General features: G+C 37.6%; 1 protein-coding gene across 3 annotated transcripts in view; it reads left to right on the top strand.

The window, feature by feature from the left end:
• LOC123759301 (DNA-binding protein RFX2) overlaps positions 1-21,099 on the top strand; it is a 236,900-nt gene that overhangs the window by 117,227 nt on the left and 98,574 nt on the right. For 2 of the 3 annotated variants that reach the window (XM_069335036.1, XM_069335037.1), the window contains 2 exons: positions 5,349-5,463; positions 17,327-17,423. In XM_069335036.1, the coding sequence (XP_069191137.1) occupies positions 5,349-5,463; positions 17,327-17,423 (212 nt within the window). The remainder of the gene's footprint in view (positions 1-5,348; positions 5,464-17,326; positions 17,424-21,099) is intronic. The other variant, XM_069335038.1, reaches the window with a different exon arrangement.

The following is a 21,099-nucleotide window of genomic DNA, read 5'->3' as shown; positions in this document are numbered from 1 at the left end:
TGGTCCAAGGCGGACCGAAACGTCAATTCATTTATTTTCAGATATGTAGGTTGGGCGTCTAGCAAGATTTGCCAAAGAACTTCACTAATATTTCAGGAACGCTGAACCAATTCACCATTTCAAAATGCAACAGCAACATAACAATTATTGACAGCAGCAATACGTGTTCTCAAATTTCACATGCCATGTGGATAATGGCGACCTGATCCCATCACAAAGTCAGCAGTTAAGGCAATTATAAAAAAGGTTGCATTACTGGGAGAGCGGATCACATAACCCGACCCGCCTTGCCCCCACACGGCAACCTTGTCACTGTAAATGTCTGGTTGTTCATGTATCCCTTCTGGTAGATGTGAATCCCAGTGTAGATCTAAAAATATAATGTCACTTATGAAGTGTGTGTAGTATAGGTACTATGTAGCCAGAGGGGACCTAGGAATGTCCCTCTCTGGCTACCTCCCCTCTCCTTCATCGCCTTCCCTCTCCTTCACCACCTTCCCTCTCCTTCATCAACTTCCCCTCTCCTTCATCGCCTTCCCTCTCTCCTTCATCACCTTCCCTCTCCTTCATCAACTTCCCCTCTCCTTCATAACCTTCCCTCTCTCCTTCATCACCTTCCCCTCTCCTTCATCACTTTCCCTCTCCTTCATCGCCTTCCCTCTCCTTCATCACCTTCCCCTCTCCTTCATCACCTTCCCCTCTCCTTCATCACCTTCATTCTTCTTTTCAGGTTTAATGGTGTGCTTCTTGAGAAATGGGCACCATACAACCACTGCACATTCCATTGTTGATTTCACAAAGTTATGAACAGTTTCTTTAATATTTCGTCATCCATGTATTAAAAAGCCATTCTGAAGTTGGAAAGCATAGTATATGCTCCTCGCACATTCTCCTTTATGTAGACCTCTGGCGATAGTCTGCTATCCAGAACCACCCCTAGTTCTTTAACTCTTGTTGGAGGTCTTTAATGTGTTTCTCCTATTCCACATTCCATAACTTGGCATTTATTCGCACTGAATTCCATTTGCTAAGAGTTGCTGAATACAATTATTTTATCTAGGTCATCTTGAAGGACATGACAATTGTCCAGTCTTATGTTTTCCCAGTAGCTTACCATCATCAGCAAACATGTTCATATACAGTAGTTGGTATTGTATACTGCAAATACAAATATTCTTAGCAGAATTAAATCACTAACATAATGTACCTTAGACCCAGCTGCTCAGAAAATAATAACATACTCTATGTTTTTATATACAAGAAGGTACAATGATTTTGTGGGATTTCATAATATTGGTATTTTTATGGTTTTGCAAAGTCACTACAGTAACATGCATACCATTTTGGGCAGGTCCTTAATCTAACAGAACAGGCAAGATGGAAAGGTACATTGTAGCAAAATTTGATGTCAACATACAACTACAATATACAGTATATTGACAGAGGTGATTACACTGGTGAAGATGTACAGTATGTCTTAGGTACTAATATTGGGGGAGTGGGTAGCACAAGATACAGTGTGAGTTTGAAGCACAAGGTAGAAAACTATGAAGATGAATTTACTGCAGGTACTTTTTGGTTTTACTGTTGAATAAGGCATAGGTTGGACAATTTGTTAATTCATTAGAGAGTGAATTCCATAGACTGGGTTCTTTTATGTGCATGAAGTGTTTTGCACAGATTTAGTTTGACTGGGGATATCAAAGAGATATTTATTTCTGATATTTGTTTCATGGGTTCTATTACACCTATCACGGAAACGTTTCAGATCAAGATTTAGGAACAAGGTTTTGTACATGTGAATAGCACAAGAGAATGTGTGGAGTAAGGGTATGTTTAGCATGTTTAGGGACTTAAACAGAAGGGCTGTGTGTTGTCTGAAGACAGAGTTTGTTATAGGTTTGATAGCAGATTTGTGCTGAGTGACGATGGGCTTGAGGTAATTTGCAGTGGATGAACGTCATGCACAGATACCGTATGTAAGATAGGGATAGATTAGAGAGTAGTATAATGAGAGGAAAGGAGAGTGGGAACATAATATTTGATTTTAGAGAGTATACTGACTAGTTTTGGGACTTTTTTGGCTATGTGTTGTATGTGGGTGCAGAAGTTTAGTCTCTTGTCTAAGTATAAGCCAAGGAACTTTCCCTCATTTTTATTGCTACTGTTAACATTGTCTGTCTAAAATTAAATTGTACTTCATACTGTATAATAATATGGAAATTTGATAATATATTGATTTTTATTAAATACAGTAAAAAAGTATGAATCAGCATGTGGAGACAGTCAGATATTAGATGAGCATGCCCTCACATTCAGTTTTTTTTTTAATTCTTAACAAATTTAAGAATGAGCCAGGATGCTTTGTGGGTGAGACGAAGTTGATTTTATATTGTTTGATTAATGAGTCTACATAATGCCAGCTTCTGGTATTTAATTGTTTAAAATTTTGCAAATTACAGAAAAGAGGAACTATCAGGAGAATGTACCAAGCCACTACAACTATATAGCACTGGGAAGGAGTCAGGATAAGGATTTGGGATGGGACGGGGGGAAAGGAATAGTGCCCATCCACTTGGACGGTCGGGATTGAACTCCGACCTGCATGAAGCGAGACCGTTGCTCTACCGTCCAGCCCAAGTGGTTGGGCGAAAGTGAAATTTACTATAACTTATTGATGAGCATTTACTACTTAATCCCAAATTTCTGGTTCATATGGAGAACCCTATAACAATAACGCTCTAGCATACTAATTTTCTCGTAAGCTTCCTCCGTCTTCCCATTACACCTGTGATGGACAGAACAACAACATGCTCCTTAGCTTCATTCATTCCCAGTCTCTTCCCACCGGCTCTGTTGAATACTTTCTTTGGCATCCACGTCAATCTATTTACATTCACTATGTTACAGCCAACCTTATGTACAATGTAGCAAGCTTACTCAGCCTGCAAAATTTACATTTTTAACCATAGTTTCATAATGCAGTTGACATTTTTAGTAAAATATTTCACATGCAAGTATTACTTTTATGAATATAAAGACATTACACTAGTATCTTTCACATCATGAGTTCACTTACTTTTATCTGTGTAATAGTTCGTTATGAAGTTTGTTACAGAAATGAGTGTTTATGTTGTATTGCTTCATGAGGTATTGGCCTTGGGTGTTGTAAACATACTGGCCCTGGATGTTGTAGGCATATTGAACCTGGATGTTGTAGGCATATAGATCCTCTGAAGGAGCACTATTTATACTCTCAAATGGTCCTTGAGTAGCTTTTTACATAATACTGGAATACAAATAATAATTAAAATTGGTGGCAACGTGGAAAGGAGAGGACATACTGATAATTAAATGTACAGTTCAAAGTGCTATACTTCTCTCAGGCCAGACTTGGTACCAATTAAATTTTTCTCACCAGCTCTTGGCAGCGTTTACTAAAAAAAAAAAATGTCATACTGCAACTGTCCTGTAGTGTACTTCCAATCAATGTTGTCAAATGAAACTTAAATATCACATAACTTCATAATCCTACTGGCTATGTACATGGACATAATTTAGTGCATCCAAAGTGTAAAACATAGCCAGTAGTTTACATTTTCACAATCATGGCACCGGCAGCGCCGTCACCTCCAGAACTCCACAACGGACAAAACCGATTCTCACATTTCATTTGTTTCATCAAAATGGCTTGTTTCTTAATAAATAGACTAGCCACGTTGTAACAGTTGTAGGCATATTGGCCCTTGGTGTTGTAGGCATATTGAAAAGATGAGTGTTGTAGATATATTGGGCATGGGTACTGTAGGCATATTGACCATGGGTGTTTTTTTTTTTTTTTTTAATTTTGCCCCGAGGGGCGAGTTTATTGGGCAGCGCCGCTCATCCTGTGAGTGGACATACCGCCATAGCAGCATGTACAACACTCCCCAATAGGAAGAAAACCCGCTGGATTGTTCATCCTCTCACTTGTACCCAGACTTGACTTGCTTAACTGTCTCAAGTGAACAGCTCCTCAAACAAGAAGATTAACATCTGTCAACTCTTAAATGCTTACTTTATCTTGTGGGTGCAAAATGGGGGAATCTTTTAAGAACAGTATCAATATTTCAAAATGGGAGAATCTTTTAAGAACAGTATCAATATTTCAAAATGGGAGAATCTTTTAAGAACAGTATCAATATTTTAAAAACAGTGTTTTCCTAACTCAAACAATGTGGGGTTTATTATTCTACACATGTTTCTAATGTCTCTCATGTGTTGGAAATTCCAATGTTGATCTATGTTGAGCATGGGCATTGTAGGCATATTGGCCATGAGTGTTGTAGGTATATTGGCTATGGGGGTTGTGGGTATATTGGAGATCCCTACTATGATGGGATTAATTTTGACAGTTGCCTGAAGGTGTCTTCATCCTGCTCGTAATAGACATGTCTTTTTTTCTGAAATACAGCAACTGAAATTATTTGCAGTGTAATAATTCCAACACTTTATTAGATGTACAGAATTATTCCAGATTTTATTGCATTTATCTCTCTGGAAACATAACCCCAGGGATGCTCTTAAGGGGTGTTGGCTTTTGTGTACTGCTGTGAATTTTAAGCAGTTATAGTCTTCGCTCTTTTCTTACGTACTGAAATATATTTGCTTCCATAGAGAGATTCAGAATAACTACATATTATCTAAATATAACACTACAACTTTTGTAAAAATATTATCTTTTCTGATATTATCATCTTATCAGAATGTTGTGTTTAGGCTTCTCTTATTTGTTGTCTTCTTTGAAGCACATTCTTATCTAAAGCAGTGAAATAGTCATGTTTGAATTCTAAGTATTGATGTAATAATGTAATAATGATTGTTGGTAAAATTATCTTATTAATAGAATAATGTATTGCATTACAGAGCAACAAATACTATTTGTATTAACCCCCAAAACATTTTCATGAAATTAGCTCGTACTGAATTAAGGTTCTGCTGTATTGCCATACTTACTATTTATGGCTTAAGGTCCTGTATTTTTCAGTAGTTCCTATGTTGTGATTGGTTTTTGCCAAGTAGATGACAATGTTAGCTAGTGTTTGCTGACACTCCTGTCATTACTCGTACTGCTTCTAATGCTAATTATTAGGGCTGTATAGTATACAATTATTTTTAAGCAACAACTTTATTTATTCAGAATTTTTTAAATTTCAATGCCACAAAGAATTTATTTCAGACTTTGAAGTTATGCTGCTTACATGTGTGCTTTTGATGTTTATTTGTTTAACTAATTACACAGGAACTAATATACTGTACCATATAACTTGGGATAATTATGGAGCTCTATGTATGTTTTATCCTTGCAGTATCCGAAGGCGATGGGTCTCTGGATTCGAGCGGCGGTGTTGGCGTCCATGGTGCCTATGTCCAGTACGTAGACGCCTCGCCAGACCCTCTCTATTCTTCCACTAATGGACAGATGTAACTAACCACGCCCCAAGTATTATGCTTGTAACCCTGTCGTACCCCTGTCGTAACTATGGAGAACTCGGCCACTATTTATTTTTTCTATTACATTAAACTTTTTGTTGTTAAACAGGATAACTGCCATCATAGCCCCAAGTCTAGCCAGAATTGCTCACCATACTGTTGTAATTCTTAATTTATCATTATTCATATTATGTTCTCCAAGTTTGATTTTAATTAAAGACAATAATGTGGATTCCTAAAAACGTAATGGAAACTCAAATGCCGATGAATCTTCCCTTTTACAGTCAGTGATATATAGAAGTTACACACTAATGCATCCATTGCCAGAATATATTTATTAGTTGCACTTTGCATTTCTAATAGGCCTAGTACTACTGTACTTTTATAATTTGACATATTTTGGAAATACTGTACAGTACTGTACTGTACAAGAAATTTCTAGCCTCTCATATTGCAAAAAGCTATTCATAGTCTTGACAGTTTTACAGATCAGTATAGCATGCAGGCTGTACTGTATTCTCAAATAGTATTTTGAAGATCTTATCATAGTTTAAAATAAATCTTGAAACTAAACATATACTGTACACAAGAAATACAAATTTTTTGGGGGAAAATAAAGCACAGAAGCACAAAATATTACAGAAAATTCTAGCTTAAACATATAATATATATATTATGTAAGAGTAGTGCTCTGATTCAACCTAGCACTGAAGTATGCTCATGGCTGCATTATAAACTACTATTATCCTGAACATATTGTAGCATATTCATAATTATTTTAAGAACGCGAGGAAAAATACAAGTTCCAAATAATATTTACATTATTTGAATAGGCCTAGCTCAGGGATTCGTGATTTGATTGCACCACATAGAAGACTGGAGATTTGTGACCGTTTTGAAAATACTTAGATTAAAAGCTATTGAGGACATGTTTGGAAGACCAAGAATATGACCATGTTGGAAAACCGAGATGGAGGCTTTGTTGAAAAGACTGGAATTGTGGCTAAGCTGGGAAGAAAGAGAAATTAAGACCGTGCAAAATTGGGATTAAGGTATATTAGGACATTTTAAGTTTGCCTGAATTTTACCTAAAATATATGTGAGAGCCATCACTAGTGGCCTCAATGAGGACTTGAAACTGGCCGTGTGTCAAAGCTCCTTCATTATTTCTGAAGATTTTTTCCAGTTAAATATTGGAGCAAAATTAAAGCTGTGTTTACAAAATTAGAATTTAGGCCAAGCTATGGAAGATGGAAAGCAAGGGCATTATAAGGAGATTAGAGCTAGGGCCTTATTAGGAATATTAGAACTAATGCACAATGAAATCATATTAAAGTGATATATATCAATAAGAAATCAATTAGAATTAATGACAAGTTGGAAAACTGTGAAATAAGGTTATGTTGGAAAGTAAGGAGATTATGGTCATGTTGAGAAGGCTGAAAATAAGGTCATATTGGGAAGATTATAACTTGCGTTGATTCTTATGTTGAGAAAACTGGAATTATGCCTATATTTATATAACAGAAATGAAGGCCTGATGTATTTATTGCCTTCAGGGACTGTCAGGGACTGGAAATGGTTTCCCATGAAAGTCATGTTTGGATGATGGGAATTAAGGCCTCATTCAACAGACTAGAATTAATATGCTGATGGCAAGTGTTCGTTATGCCACATTGGATTCATCTCCATGTTGTGTTTGTTGTTGTTTGCATTTTTATGTTGTATGGTTTGCAGCATTATTTTATGTTTAACATTATGGTAATCATTAATAAATACAGTTAAAATCATTCTAATTGCCTATGTTGCAAGTTGATTCTTTCATTGGCTATTTTATTTATGTCTATATTTTCTTAAAACATCCCCATAAACAGTTGATCTAATTCCTAACTTGAGCAGTAAGTGTAAAGATTATGAGGGCTGTGAAGTACTTATATCTGTCAATTATGTGTGATGCATGATTTCCTCCGTGCTAGAGTAACACATCTGAGTGAGCTTAGTAACTAACAATGTATATATGTAGCATTAGGCCATTGACAGTACTGCTAAAATTAGTGGTTATGCAAGTTGAGGAAATATCTGCATAGTAATTTTTTTTTAATTAAGTTATTGGGAGAAGGAGTAACAAGGAAATACGGTACTGTATACTAATTTACACACTGTACCTACATTTTATTTTTATTTTACTAATGAATTTTAACATGTTTGCTAAAGTAAAACTTTTTTCTTGCATATCTTTAGCTTTAGATTAGTAAATACAAAATGTTGAAAGATGGTATGTCAAATAAATCAATCAAGTTATACAATATGCACAGTCCTGAACATGAGTACTGTACTATAGTTACAACATTCCTTCTTGCTAAGATTTAAGGGGGCTACTACCAATTGCCACAAATTTTCAAATTTTTATACCAGGCTGGAAATAATATCACACTTACTTTTGTCCACATGTATGTTATTTTTCTACAAGTCTAAAGACTAGCCACCAGCACTACTATTTCCACCACCCTGAGCACCTGCTGTAGGTCCCACTGCTACCCCAGCCTGCACCAGCCTGTCTACTAGCACCTTACCCCTCACAGCTCGCTACTACACCCACCTCTACCAGTGCCACCATCAGTACACAACCATCGATACATTTACGGTTTTATTACAGCCATCAGTTCCCCTCTCGGTCTCCTCACTCTCATCAGTAATAGTGACAACAATAACAACCAACTACAGGATGTATTGTAAACTTGCCACCACTGTCACCACCACCGTCTTACCTCAGTACACATTAAAGAGTTCAGATATCTGTTCTTCTCATGTTCTTCCATGTACCTTCACGGTTACCAATGCTGTCATTGGTGCATCTTTTACCACCATAACCAACCTTTTTACATTTTTATACACGAGTGCTGACAAGGAACATGTATTGGTATGAGTGTCTATAGATGAACAGAATTCCTATATAGCCTATTGAATATATTCTGTACTATTAATATTAATATACAGTATATAGTACTTTGCACATTTGTTTCATATATATATTTATGTATGAGCTATATGATGTGTATCTAGTTTATTGCTGTTCATTGTTTTATATAGTTGTAACCTTCTACTTCATGACACTAGTAATTATATTGAGAATTAAATTGACTTATACAGTTATGTAATTCAGATTTAATCAAATCTAATTTTACACAGTTTTATTTTGCAGTCACAAAATTTGTATTCAACATTGTAAATTCAGTGACCCAAGTTCAATTGCTGTGCAGGGTGAGACATTTGGGCACGTTTCTTTGCATGTGTGTGTGCGTACGTGTGTGTGTGGGCTTTGTTCACCTAGGTGTAAATAGGTGCCCAGGAGTTTGCCAATTGTTGTGGATCGCATCCTGGGAAGGTCAGTCATTGGCCTAAGGAAAGCTCAATAACATACCTCCTTTCCCTGACACTGTATATCCAAATTTACACTCAAGATCTTAAGCAACTCTTAAAATGTGTAATAATTAATTAATAAATGTAAACTGAAAAGACATTATGCTTTGGATATATATTTGAATTTAACACAAGTACATTTTCAACAGTGAGATTATTTTTATTTAATTTTATATTGCAATGCCCTCATGCAGTGTAACCTGGAAAATCCAGACATCCAAATAGCATAAACCTTAAAAATTCAAAAGGATTTTGCTATTAAAACAATTCTTCAAACACAGAAGAGAAAGATTGATTTTCATGTATTTTGATTTATCACACTTTCAGTATATGGGGTCAAATCCAGAATGACTACAGCTCTAATACTCACTGCCTAGATATGGTTTTATTTGTTTAAATTATACTATGCTAATTAATGTAAAATACTTATTTTCTGAGACTAGCCCAATATTACCAAGAAAGTGTGAGCCTGTTGTGGCATGTACATTTGCCTCTGTGCTTGTTACCAAGTAATTACCAAAGTATAATTAATTAGTAATTAGCGCAGAGGCAAATGTGGTCCACATCCCGTTACTCAGAATTTTCAGCCATTTTTATAGATCATTTTGCCAGAGACAGGCAACCTGTGCTTATATATATGTTATGCTTATATCGAGGTCCCCCCAAGGTCATACTACTGACCCTTCCCAGGATGCAACCACACAACAAGTTGATTAATGCCCAGGTACCTATTTACTTCTAAGTATACAGAAGCATTAGATGATATTAAATGTGGCCAACCATTTCTGTCCCACCTGGGTTTCAAACCCAGTATTCCAGATTGTGAGTCGAGAACACCAAGATCGCATTACCGAAACTCTTATTTGGACAGTGCTTCATTTGTGACTAGGAAAGTTATCTACCAGCAAGAGCAATGTGGCTAGACCAGATAAAAGGAAGAAAAAGAATCTTAGGATAGAAGAATTAGTGTTAAATTCATGTAGAAAAGTGACCATGGCTGGCAAGTGACAAGCCATCCTGAGGAGTATGTGTTTGCACTAGCACTGTTCTGAAAAAGAAAAGGAAGTAGAAAAGACTCTTAAGAGTTCATTGCCAGGAATGAGTTGGGGCAACCAGAGCATTAGTGTAGATAAGGATTAGCTGCAGTAACTTACCTAAAGTTCAGTTAACCAATAAAATTCTGTATATACGGTACTGGCAAAAATAGGAAATTGAGGGACAGAGCAACATTCTATGAAGTATACATTAGATAGGAAATGCATAAGGATAATAGGAAGAGGAAGAAAGAAATTAAAATCCGGAAAGAAAAACAGGTAAATGCATTTTTTGGATTTGCCAATATACATGGTATCAAACCATGCAAAACAACATCCACTTTATAACTTGTCTCCTAAATGAGACAAATGTAATATTTGCAGCTGTATCTAAATCTCATACAATGGATTATTATGAGAATGAGATATGGATACCAGAATTCAATCTTTTCAGATGTGATAGGAAACAGACTACAGGGTGAGGTCAGCCTGTACATCAAAAAGACACTCATCTTCACAGACCTGGTAAATACCACAAATGATATTGTGGAAGTGTTAATAATTAAAATAGAAATTCTAAATGTGGTGATTGTCCTTGTATATAAATCACCAGATGTAAATCCTCAGCAGTTTGAAGACCAACTTATAAAAATCTAATACTGCTTAGAAAACCTAACAAACCCTACCCCCAAACATTATTTTGCCTGGTGACTTCAACTTACGCCACCGAAAAAAAAAAAATGTGGCAAATACAGTTATGCCAGAAAGAATCGCAGGAAGTAGTCTAAATGAACAGTCACACATAAATTACATCTTGCATATGTGACAGATTTGCCTTAAACCAACAAAGAGTTGAACCAACTAGAAAAGTAGACACCATAGATCTTACTTTTCCAAACAATGATGAACTGATTAGGGATATAATGACCGCAGATACTTGTTACAGTACTCAGATCATAGTCTAACTGAAGTTCAGACATGCATGGGCTATAGACATGTGCAGCCAGTCTTAAATCCAAGAGGAGGAGAATTCAGCAAGTTCAATTTTAATAACAAATGGATCAACTGGAAACAAATAAACCAAGACCTCGCAAAAATATATGCTGGGAAAGACAGCTAGATAATGCAAATTTAAACAGTGCACGTTACATGATGTTCATCCTTCAGAGTCAAAGAAGACCATGACTTCAATATCAGGTCAAAGATCGGTGGCAGTGTGTCAGAAGATGGATGATGAAACCAATCTTGGTACAGAAGGCTCGCCCACATATGGGACATATGTGAGTGGGTGCTGCTGTAGTGTAGACGTTACTCTAGTTTTACACACGCCGTGCGTGCTCTAGGCCACACGCATGCCATATCAGAAGCCCAGATATCCTCTGGACCTCTGCAGTCCATCTGTTCTCTGCTGCATGGACCCCTCTGAAGACTTTGCTTCACCAAGTTGGATGGTCCTGAGGAAGTGACTCCCAAGTGGTGGGGTTGATGTCCATGTGTTTAAGGGTCACCTTGAGGCAGTCCTTGAATTTTTCTTCTGTTCCCCCCAACTGAACGCATGCTTTAACCTAATTCTCCATACAGCAGCTGTTTTGACAATTGGCTGGCAGACAATCTGAGTTGAGTTCCTGAGTTTTCTCAGGAAGGAAATGTTCCTTCCGGCCTGAGTTTTCTATAGGAGGGTGTAATCGCTGGGAATACTGGCACTTTCTAGGACCTCCATGTCCGGGATTTTGTCTTGCCACCTGATGCAGAGTCTGTGGAGACAGCTCAAGTGAAAGTGGTTAAGCTGTTTGGCATGTCTGCTGTAAACAGTCCAGGTCACTTTAGCATATAGGAAGGTGGTAAGTACCACTGCACGGTAGACCTTCAATTTGGCAGTAAAGCCCGGCCCCTCAGCTTCCAGGCATTCTCACGGAATCTTCCAAAGGCAACACTGGCCTTGGCAACCCTGTTGTTGACTTCTGCGTCTATGTTCACCGCTCTTGAGAGTATGGTGCCAAGATTGGTGAAGTTGTTGACATCCTGTAGGTTCTTTCCCTTGACTGTGATGTGTGGTTCCTGGTAGGGTATTCCGGGTGCTGGTTGGTACGTGACTGCATTCTTTTTGGTGCTGATGATGAGACCAAAGTTCTCGCAGGCTTGTGAGAAGCAGTCCATTTCATGCTACATCATTTGCTCTGTGCTGGCATTGAGGACACAGTCATCAGCGAACAGGAAGTCTCTTATGATAGTTTCCTTCACCTATGTAATGGTCTGCAGGTGCCTGAGGTTAAACAGCCCACTGTCAGTCCTGTATCTGATGGGTATTCCATTCTTGCAATCACGGAAGGCATCAGTAGGCATGGCCGAGAATACCATGCTGAAGTGTGTTGGGGCGAGAACACAGCCCACTTCATGCCGTTCATCACTGGGATGGCTTTTGACTTATCTCTCTGGTCCATTACTTTCACCGTCATGACATCAGATGGTAAGTTACGTACCACTAAGAAGAAAGAGAAATACTGTAGATGCAAACTGTAATGAGAATGGCGTTTCCTCTGTAGGTGAAGAAAACAAGTTGCAGAACATTTCAAATGCTCCACTGTATACCAAGACCAATAAAGAATGCTATATAGAGAAATAAAATAAATGATTGAGCTAAAGTTGCAAGAATCATATAAAATCTAGGAGAGGCAAAGACAGCAAAGGCTATAAGTGAAATAGTGAGGAATCCAAATACTTGTTCTCCTATGTAAATATCTAGAACAAAAACAACATCTTGCATTTAGCAAGAATGTTGCCCAATGTATAAAGGTTATCTTGAGGTTATCTTGAGGTTATCTTGAGATGATTTCGGGGCTTAGCGTCCCCGTGGCCCGGTCCTCGACCAGGCCTCCTTTTTGTTATACCGCCCCAGGAAGCAGCCTGTAGCAGTTGTCTAATTCCCAGGTACCTATTTACTGCTAGGTAACAGGGGCATCGGGGTGAAAGAAACTTTTTGCCCATTTGTCTCCGCCTCTACCGGGGATCGAACCTGGAACCTCAGGACTATGAATCCGGAGCTGTCAGGCACCTGTCATCACTGTCCACTCAGCTGTCAGGCACCTGTCATAAAGCTGTCAGGCTGTCATAAAGGTGACAGAACTGTCACAGATCAACCCATCCTCACACTAGACTGTTTAAAGCAGCGGCCATCCTCCCCAGACACATTCATCAATTTTAACATACAGGGTGTACTGTGTATTAAAAATTGGTTTGTTCTCATATATAAATTAATATTATTATACATGAAAATTCCATGTATAGTTAGGCTTAGGTTAGGTTAGGGGGTTTAGGTTTTGTTGGCAATTATTTGTATTTGGGGGTGAAGCATTTATAGAATTGTGGTTCGAACAGAGGACGTGAGCGAAGCACTTGTTCCAGAAGGGCTCAGACGTCATCAGTTGTGAGTTGTGTTTATACCTCTTTTCATTCCCAAACAGGGGGATTTGGCGGCTGGATTAATGACCTTGGATCTTTGTATGTGAGGATGGGCTGCACAAATGACAACAAAGAAATGAGTGAAATACTGAGGCTTCAGTACGATTTGGTTTTCAGTGAACCCTTGAACACACTGAAGATCAACGATCGAAACAAATTGTTTATGAATGTAACGCCACAATTGAACCATATCAGATGTCACCCTAACCTCACTGGACTTTGAAGTAGCTATAAATAGCATGCCTATGTGCTATTGCACCAGGTCCAGATTCCTGGAATTCTATATTCATCAAAAGTTGCAAAAAAAAATAAAAGCACTGTCACAGGCCCTAAATATCTTTTGGAAATAGAACATAGATACTGGTGTCATCCCCCCGACATACAGTACTTAAAACAGTGGAGATCACACCACTTCATAAAGGATATAGTAAAGTAAATGCAAAAAATATGGACCAATTGCTCTACCATCATGCATAAAAATATCTGGGTGATAAGAAATAACATAAAAAACACATGGAATCAGTGTCTACATAACCCTGTGCAGCAAGGGTTCAGGACAGGTTGCTCCTGCCTCTCAAAGTTGCTAGACCCCTATAACATGGACTTAGATGCCATGGAAGGCATGCAAAATGCTGATGTAATATTCACAAATGTGGCCAAAGCTTTCGACAATTATGACCATGATGTTATTGCAGACAAGATGCGTACATAAAGAATTACTGGCAAAGTTGAAAGATGGATATTTAGCTTCCTAATAAAGAGAACCAAGAGTGTAATAGTCAACAAAGTAAAGCCTGGATCATCCACCATGAAAAGCTCTCTCTCTCGGGGCACTGTGCTTGCTTCGGAACTTTTTCTCATCTTCGTATCATAGACTAGGATACAAACTATAGCACTATCATCCTTTGCAGACAACATTAGGAATTATAAGAGAGTAGAGGACACATCAAGCCTCCAATCTCGTGTTAATCAAGTTTTCAATGAACCCCAGAAAATAATACTTTATGTTTAATGAGGATAAGTTTTAGTTACTGTGGTATGGAAAAAAGGAAAATATCCAAGCAGAAACCACATAAAATGTAGTCAAACCACACTATTGAAAGAAAAAGTAATGTAACAGATTTAGGAGTAATCATGTTAGAAGACCTTACTTTCAAAGAACGCAAAACAGAAGTCATCACAGTTGCAAGAAAAATAACAGGTTGGATAATAAGAACCTTTCAAACAAGTGATGCCATACCATTGATGATACTTTTTAAGACACTAGTGCTCGCTAAGGTGGAATATTGTTGCACATTAACAGCCCCATTCAAAGCTGGAGAAATTGTTGATCTGGAGAGCATACAAAGATCTTTTACTGCTAGAATCCATTCAATAAAACATCTAAATTATTGGAACTGCTTAAAAATTTTAAATCTGTATTCCCTAGAGTGCAGGCAGGAGAGATACATAATAATTTATACCCTGTACTTGGAAAATGCCTAGAAGAACTGGTTCCAAATCTGCACACAGAAGTAACACCACATGAGACCAAAAGGTATGGCAGGATGGGCAAAATAGCCCCAATAAAAAGCAGAGGTGCAATAGACATGCTGAATGAGAACTCTCTCAACATCAAAGGTCCAAGACTTGTCAGCACTCTCCCTCTATACATAAGGGGCATAACTGGGTGACCTCTCAAAGTGTTCAAAAGAGAATTTTATGAACATATTCAAATGATATCTGATCAACCAGGCTGTGTCTCATACGTCAGGCTGTGAGCAACCTCATCGAACAGCCTGGTTGACCAGACCACCAACCAGTAGGCCTGGTCAGAGACCAATCCATGAGGATGTTGATCCTTAGAATCCTCAACAGGCAGGAAATAGCTTAACATTTTGAGGTAACATCCAAAGGCACAGACAGTAGTTATTATCTCAATACACACCACTTTTCCCTTCAGTATTGGCTTGAAACATGCAAAACCAGTACCTCCAGGGCAAGCCCAAAGAGTAGCATTCATGTTATTATATGAATGAAGATGGAATTACAAAGGGCAAATGGGAGCCGGTCGGCCGAGCGGACAGCACGCTGGACTTGTGATCCTGTGGTCCCGGGTTCGGTCCCGGGCGCTGGCGAGAAACAATGGGCAGAGTTTCTTTCACCCTGTGCCCCTGTTACCTAGCAGTAAAATAGGTACCTGGGTGTTAGTCAGCTGTCACGGGCTGCTTCCTGGGGGTGGAGGCTTGGTCAAGGACCGGGCCGCAGGGAAACTAAAAGCCCCGAAATCATCTCAAGATAGCCTTAAGAAATGCCATTTTCCTGTTATTATTCCAATTTCCAAACATGCACCCTTGCATAAAATACTGTACTGTATTTATATTATTGTATTTAAATTGAAAAATAATTACTGTAGTTTCTTGTATATACTGTACTGTAATTTAATTTACAGTAAATAGAAGTAAAGTTATAAAATTCTGCTTCTTGAATTGTTGAAATTTTGTATGTTTTCTCATGTGGTAGGCCTTATTATTGTTAAATATTTGAAGACAAAAAATCTTGAAATTTAATGAACTAATGCCTAAATTTGTATTGTCTGGAGTTTATTTTTTTAGTCTCCTGATGACAGATTTATATTTGTCCAAAACATTGAGCAACAACAGACTTGATGGTGATTGTGTACTGTAGTCTAGGTCTTCATCTTGTTGATTAAGAATGATTACCTATTTGTAGTTTCAGAAGGTATAGTTATGCTCATGGTGTCCCATATTCATTTTATTATAATTATTGACTTTTCCAGTGATTGTGGCATATGCTGCCTCCTCTTGTAGTCCACCACCACCAACTTCAACTATTTCTGGAGTGTCTTACTCTTGTCTTTCCTGGAATTTACGATTGTCATCTTGTTTTATTTTCTTATGATATAATTAATCTTGTATGTGGTTATCATGTCTCCTTTTTCTCTTGGCTTCCACTGTGGCCATTTTCAGTGCCTTTAGACATTCTTCATAGCTCATGTTTATTGACCATGGGATCCACATGAGTGCATGCATTTTTACTCTTTATATTCCTGATGTGACTTCTTTTTAACTTTCCTCCATTACAATTGCATTATATTTCTCTAAAGTGAATCGGTGAATACCAGATACAGTGACTATATTCCAATACAGTGCAGTACTGGACTATGCATTCATGCATTCTGTATGTACAATTTCTCTTAACCTTAAGTGACTCCAATCACTCACTATCTGTGATTACCTTCTGTACTCGAATCTTTGATTTATTTTTTATTTTTTTTACATTACAGTAATTTTGTTAAGTATTTTTTGTCATGTGTGCCGAGATGTAGAAGTTTTAATTAGCCGAGCTGTTTAAGGGTCAAGTCTCTTTTGATTTAAGTAGTCTGGCTTTTGTTATATAATGCCTCATATGCAAATATATAAACGTACATTTGCAAATCATATGCAAATATATAAATGTAGTTGCTCATCCCGTTTGGCAGGTTGATATTTCATGTGATCATAACACTTGATTTATATTACTGTGTGATGGTAGTTTCTTTACTTTATCTTCCATTCCTTTCACTGTTTCTACTGTTTGGTTGCTGCTTCTTAAGTCTGGTTCATTTAAATCTTGTCTTGCAATAAATATTCTTAGGAATTTCATATGTAATACTTCACACACAACTTTTTCTGATTCAGCAATTCTATTGTTTGAGTTTTATTCTCTGTATTTTGCCATTTGTATTCTCTTTTTTTTTATATATTTCAATAGTAGGAAGGGTTTCATCTTGTACAGTACTGTTCTTGTACTATACCAGTATAGTACAGTACTGAAATATTCATTTCTTTTTGTTTGTGTCTGTGTATAACTGTTGTTATGAAAGATTGGTCTAAATCATCTGTAGACTGTACATGTATTATGTTTTAATATCTGGTGAATGGTTCTTCCATCATAAACAGGGCATACCCGGTGTACACAGTGGGCGACACCACTATGTACTCAGCTGGCACGACCTACTATCAGCATGGCTCCACTACACCCGTGTCATACTCTCAGGTGGGTGTTTGTACGTATAATTTCCAGCATACCTGGGGCCAGATTCACGAAGCAGTTATGCAAGTACTTACGAACGTATACATCTTTCCTCAATATTTGATGCCTTTGGTTACATTTATTAAACAGTTTACAAGCATGAAAACTTCCCAATCAACTGTTGTTATTGTCATAAACAGCCTTCTGGTGCTTCGGAGCTTATTAACTGTTTAATAATTGTAATCAAAGCTGCCAAAAACTGAGAAAAGATGTACAGGTTCGTAAGTGCTTGCATAACTGCTTTCTGAACCTGGCCCCCTGGGTTCAGGCTAGTTTTGTATTGCCCAACATGTCAGGCTCAGACTTATACTGTCCAGTATGTCTGGCTCATACATAAAAATACCCAGCAAGTTTGACTAATATTGTACTTGTAATGCTCAGAATGTCTGGCTCATATATGTAATGCTCAGAACATATGCGTAGTCATTTGTTATAATGCCAACATGTCTTGTTCATAGGCTTAATTTTTTTTTTTTACTGTTTTCTATCACAGATGTGGTTATTCATTTACAATGCTAACCAGTATATATTAATTTTTTCTGTCCAACATAGACAGAGTTAGAAATCTCTTAAATAGTTCAGTGATTTATTTAACAATCAACTACAGCAGGTGATTGTAGTGCTTTAAAATACTAACCTTAACCTACATACATAAATACATAGATTTATGTCTGTCCTACATAAACACTGTTTGAGGTACTTTTTTTTTTTTTTTTACATATTGTGATTAATGTGCAATTACAAAGGTGAAATGCAATTCTGACCAGCTTATACATACCCTGTATATACACATTCATGTTTATGTCTCTTCTACTTTGACAGGATAAGATAGCTGCTATAGAAACTAGTGTGTGTTATTAAGCACTTAACTACAGAGGGTGATAAAATGCTTTTACAAGCTTAAGCTTTAGTTACATCACATATATTACATAACTGATGCATTACATAGTCAATCTTGGGGACAAGTTCAGCATATCACCGTGTTCCAGTACAGGTATTCAGATAGTTCAGTATATCTCAACACAGGGAGGTGAAAGTCGGTTAATGTGGAACATTCTACAATATATTATTCGTGGGAATGTATGTTTTCTCTTTCACAAAGTTGACACATGGTGAATTTGACATTGGGGTTTTGAGAAAGCTGGCAGATACATTTATATCCCCAGGCATATTCTGGCCACTATAAGATCACAATGCAGAGTCCTTGCTCTATTAATTCTATATATAAATATCTCGTCATAGCATTCATCATATTTATCATAGACTTACTTGAAATCACTAGAACATGTCTCATTCTTGAAATGCCCAACATATCTGGACCATGCTTATGTTGTTTAGCATTTCTGGCTCTCACATATAATGCTCAAGACATCCTCCTCATGCATGTGCTAGAAGCAAGTTGCTTTTATTTTATGGTCTCTATTGTGGTAAGTAGTGTGCATAATAACCTTCATTGTTTAAAATTAGGTTTGGTTTCCTAAATGCAGTAATATTATTGTAAATTACATATCTGGCCTATACATAATATTCTGAGAGAGCTTTCTTAATAGCTCCCAGTGCTGTAGTGCTGGTATTGCCAAGCCTTTGTGAGTTGCATGAATCTTGAGATTCACTGTGGCCATCCAGGAGCTAAGACCAGACTGGCTCTCTACATGATGAGGGAAGCTTTGGGATTAGAGGTAATACCCAAAACCAAGAATTAATTAATTATTAAAAGTAGGCACCAAGCTGGGAAGACTATGTAACGCCATCAAAATTGCAGGAGATTCAAAAGGCGCTAAATATCACTAAGGATGCCAGTACGAGAACGATAGTGCATAAGGCGTGCGATATCAAAGGTATCGGATTCACCAAGGAGTCTGTCGAGGGACAAATGACTGCAAGGGACAGTCGGGAAGCGAGACACACAAACGTCATGAAAATGAGGACATTCATCGAAGAGATTCACGACTGTAAGAGGGACAATGCAGTTTGGACAATAAGGAACAGGGTGGCGCTCCATTAAATGCCTGTGTGTTAAGTGCAAGTGGCTGATATTGCCAGGGCAATTTTTCACCATCTATTGTGGTGGTAGGAAGGCCAAGGGGATGAATCATCTTTAAGTGTGCAGAGTTTGTTACCCATAAATGCCAGACCAATGACTCTGCTAATGGTCATGGATTGCAGAATGATTAGATAGAAATCTGACTAAGGAGTCCATTTTTTTGGAAATAGGACAGGTGCAATGGTCTCCTTAGTGACAGCGTCTGCAAGTTCATTTAAGGTAACTAATATGGCTGGGAACCCAGCTAAATTCGACCATAGTAAATTTGCTAGTCAGTATTGAGTTAATTTGCTTGTCAGTATTGGATTTCTATCACCATAAGATGCAAAGGTTTAAAAGACTTCAGAGCCATGAAGGCACTGTAAGAGTCAACTACAGTAGCAAAGGAATGTCGATGTTGAAAAGGCAGCTGCTGAAAAGCATACAAAATTGCATAAAGTTCCACCATGAAGATGCTTGTCTCTAGGGACAGGCAGTACATAAACGTTTGATCAGGAAAAAACAGCAGTTTCCAACATAATTGGCAGACTAAAATCCATCTGGAAACAGCAATAGAGTGTGAGATGAAAAATATTCAAGGAAATTGCACTTCATAACAGTAGGAGTGGTAAACGTCTTCATCATGTGGGTCAAAACCTTGAAAATTTTTAAAAGCAGGACCCTCCTTGGAGGGTCACAAGGAGAGAGGATGCAAATGTGAACAGAGAATCTTACAGTTGAACCAACGTTACAGGAAAAGGAAGGTGGTGAGAGGGAACTAATACCAGTTCATACTACAGTATACTAACTAGCAGACAATGAGAGCTCTCACCGTACTATTAGCACCACCTGCAAATAATATCAGGTAACACTGTAGTAAATGTTGTTGTAAACACCTGCAGGTAATAACTTCACACCATAACTAATAGCATTATCTGGCACTGATACTAACTAACTATGCTAATTAATAGTGTCAATACCTGCTTGCACCATAACCAATGTTACCAGCACTTGCAGACACACAAGCTCACTCCATAATTACTAATGGTATCAACTACTGCATATAATATAGTTTGTACCATGATAACTAATGGTATTAATACCTGCAAACATTCCAGTTCACACTATTGCCAAAGAAAAAGTCTGTACAACAAAACTAGTTTGATGTTTTTTGTGGAGACGGTGAACTCTAGCAGGAAGAATAACTACCCTGATCGAGCGGCACACCACACGATTCTGGTCACAGACATAATTTGTCTTATTAAATTTTAATAATTTATGAGTTCTCGGTTTTTCAATCACTGATGTCAAATCATTAGCTGGAAAATATTTACTTGGCTTCTTGGTGGGGTTCTGCTATTTATTTGCTGCCTAACAACTTCCAACTACAGTAAATGCTTACTACCAGGATCATTACTCATAGTTTCTGGCTTTGGCAAGCAATTTCTCTTTTTGTAAGAATTTACCTGATGTGTTTTTGTTGTAGAAGGATGGGACTGACTGTTGGAGGTATATTTGGAGTTAATCTGTGACCATTTGTAACTTGGATCATATGGAGAGGATGTATTATTCATGATATAGAACAACCCACTTCCCTGGTTAATAATAATAACCAGT

This window comes from Procambarus clarkii, chromosome 32 (assembly GCF_040958095.1).
Source record: "Procambarus clarkii isolate CNS0578487 chromosome 32, FALCON_Pclarkii_2.0, whole genome shotgun sequence".
Classification (NCBI taxonomy): domain Eukaryota; kingdom Metazoa; phylum Arthropoda; class Malacostraca; order Decapoda; family Cambaridae; genus Procambarus; species Procambarus clarkii.
Note: the sequence above shows the minus strand (reverse complement) of the source record. Positions and strands in the feature narration are given on the sequence as shown.